Source organism: Monopterus albus, unplaced genomic scaffold, assembly GCF_001952655.1.
Source record: "Monopterus albus unplaced genomic scaffold, M_albus_1.0 scaffold324.1, whole genome shotgun sequence".
NCBI classification, from domain to species: domain Eukaryota; kingdom Metazoa; phylum Chordata; class Actinopteri; order Synbranchiformes; family Synbranchidae; genus Monopterus; species Monopterus albus.
The window spans coordinates 40,465-42,164 of NW_018128204.1; the positions used below are offsets into that span (position 1 = coordinate 40,465).

The following is a 1,700-nucleotide window of genomic DNA, read 5'->3' on the forward strand; positions in this document are numbered from 1 at the left end:
CGGTTCAGTTGATCCAAATGTTCCGGATTCAAACACAGGGAGGATGTAGCAGTAAATGATTAAAGGTTAACGGTGATGAGTTGAGGACAGAAAGAGACTCAGGGAGAGGGGGGAAGGGTGAGTGAGAGAGGTTTAGGGTGTAGTCCGTTACTTGTTATCTGATACCGACATGGTCTTACAATAAAAAACTCTGCCGATGGCAACAATGGGGATTGTTCTCAGGGAGAGAGGTAGAAAACAAGTTGCTGGTTAAGAGTTGGACTCACTTCGGTGGCAAGTACATCTTAGTTAAGGTCAAATACATCAAGCTCAGTTACCACACGTCAGCTCTTGCAGTTTTTAGTTTGGGCATCTATTTATGAAACCAAAAATTTGCTGATTAAATTAATTATGACATCATATGAGTGGACCGTTAATTATTAATACTAGGGATTCACAACCCCATAAAAGAGATTGGGGGGGGGTTAAGCCATGTCTGAATGTCTCGTCAGTAGGTTATAATAGGCCCAATACTTGGACTATCTTAGTCATTTCAGGGCTTAGCTGTACAAGGAAGAAAGCTGCAATCAGGGGTTGAAGGTCGATATGTGAAAAGCAACGGGCCCTTGCTAGTTTATGGCCCGCAACAAACACTTGAGCTGTTAAATAACAGATATGGAAACAGAAGTGCAAACATGCTGACGTTTGAACGGACAAAATACGATTTGTGTTAACTTTAATTTGTATTTTACTAATATCTTCACAAGGAAATTCTTCAATTTCGACCACATCGCATGGACACACGTTTGTTTTGACATAAACTAAAACTTACCGTGAGGCTTAAACAGGCCAAAATATAAAAAATACGCAACACCTCTCAGCGAGCAGGAACTACACATTCTTTACGGGCCGCTGTGTTTCCCGTTATTCGATGGCCATTGACTGTCCGTTACAATCACTATCCCCCCTCCTCCCCACCGGCCACACTGACACTCCTGGTGGATCCAAAACCGCATTAATACCACAAACCCTTTGCGTAAACGTAGTCAAACATGCACCAGAACCCCGCCACCGCACACGTTTTGTTTTCATTCCTTTTCTTAACCAACAAATATGGCTCACCTGGGATGTAGACGTCTCCTCGTTCATGATCAGGGAGTTCACTCCAGTTCCGCTTTCCAGGTGAAACATTCGCCTTTTTAACCAGAAAGGCCCTCGGCATGTTCAATTAGTCTGCACTCCTTCAGAGGGATTTGCAGCGAATCCGCTTTTGGCGACGTAACTACAACTGAAAGTTACAAGAGCAAGTTGGATATGAAAATGGAAGGTGTCGATCCCCTCTTATCCTTCCTCCTTGCACCTCTCTTCTCGCGTCGCAGGTTGTGGACCGCTTTATGTCCTTTTCCCTCACACCCTTCTGTGACTCTGATTTTCTTTCTAGCGCTAAATCAAAAACATAAGAAAAGTCAGTCGGCGTCGGGACAGGTGAGTCCTCTCAGGTGAGCAACCCGGACAGGTAAAGACGGTAATCACCTCCAGCGCGCTGAAATAACGGGAGTGTGTGTGTGAGTGAATGACAGAGCGGGCTTAAAAATACACACATACACACACAGTCGACAGAGGTGGGTCAAAAAGCAGCACAGGTACTCATTTAAAAAGCAGGAAACCGACACCAGCGCGCATGCGCGTCAGAAATAACGGTGACAACAAGCTGGAGGGAG

At 44.9% G+C, this 1,700-nt stretch overlaps 1 protein-coding gene across 1 annotated transcript in view; it reads right to left on the reverse strand.

The window, feature by feature from the left end:
* ovol1a (ovo-like zinc finger 1a) overlaps positions 1–1,694 on the reverse strand; it is an 8,458-nt gene extending 6,764 nt beyond the window's left edge. The window contains exon 1 of the mRNA XM_020624283.1: positions 1,102–1,694. Within this exon, the coding sequence (XP_020479939.1) occupies positions 1,102–1,201 (100 nt within the window). The 5' untranslated portion in view covers positions 1,202–1,694. The remainder of the gene's footprint in view (positions 1–1,101) is intronic.
* Positions 1,695–1,700: the final 6 nt, after the last annotated feature.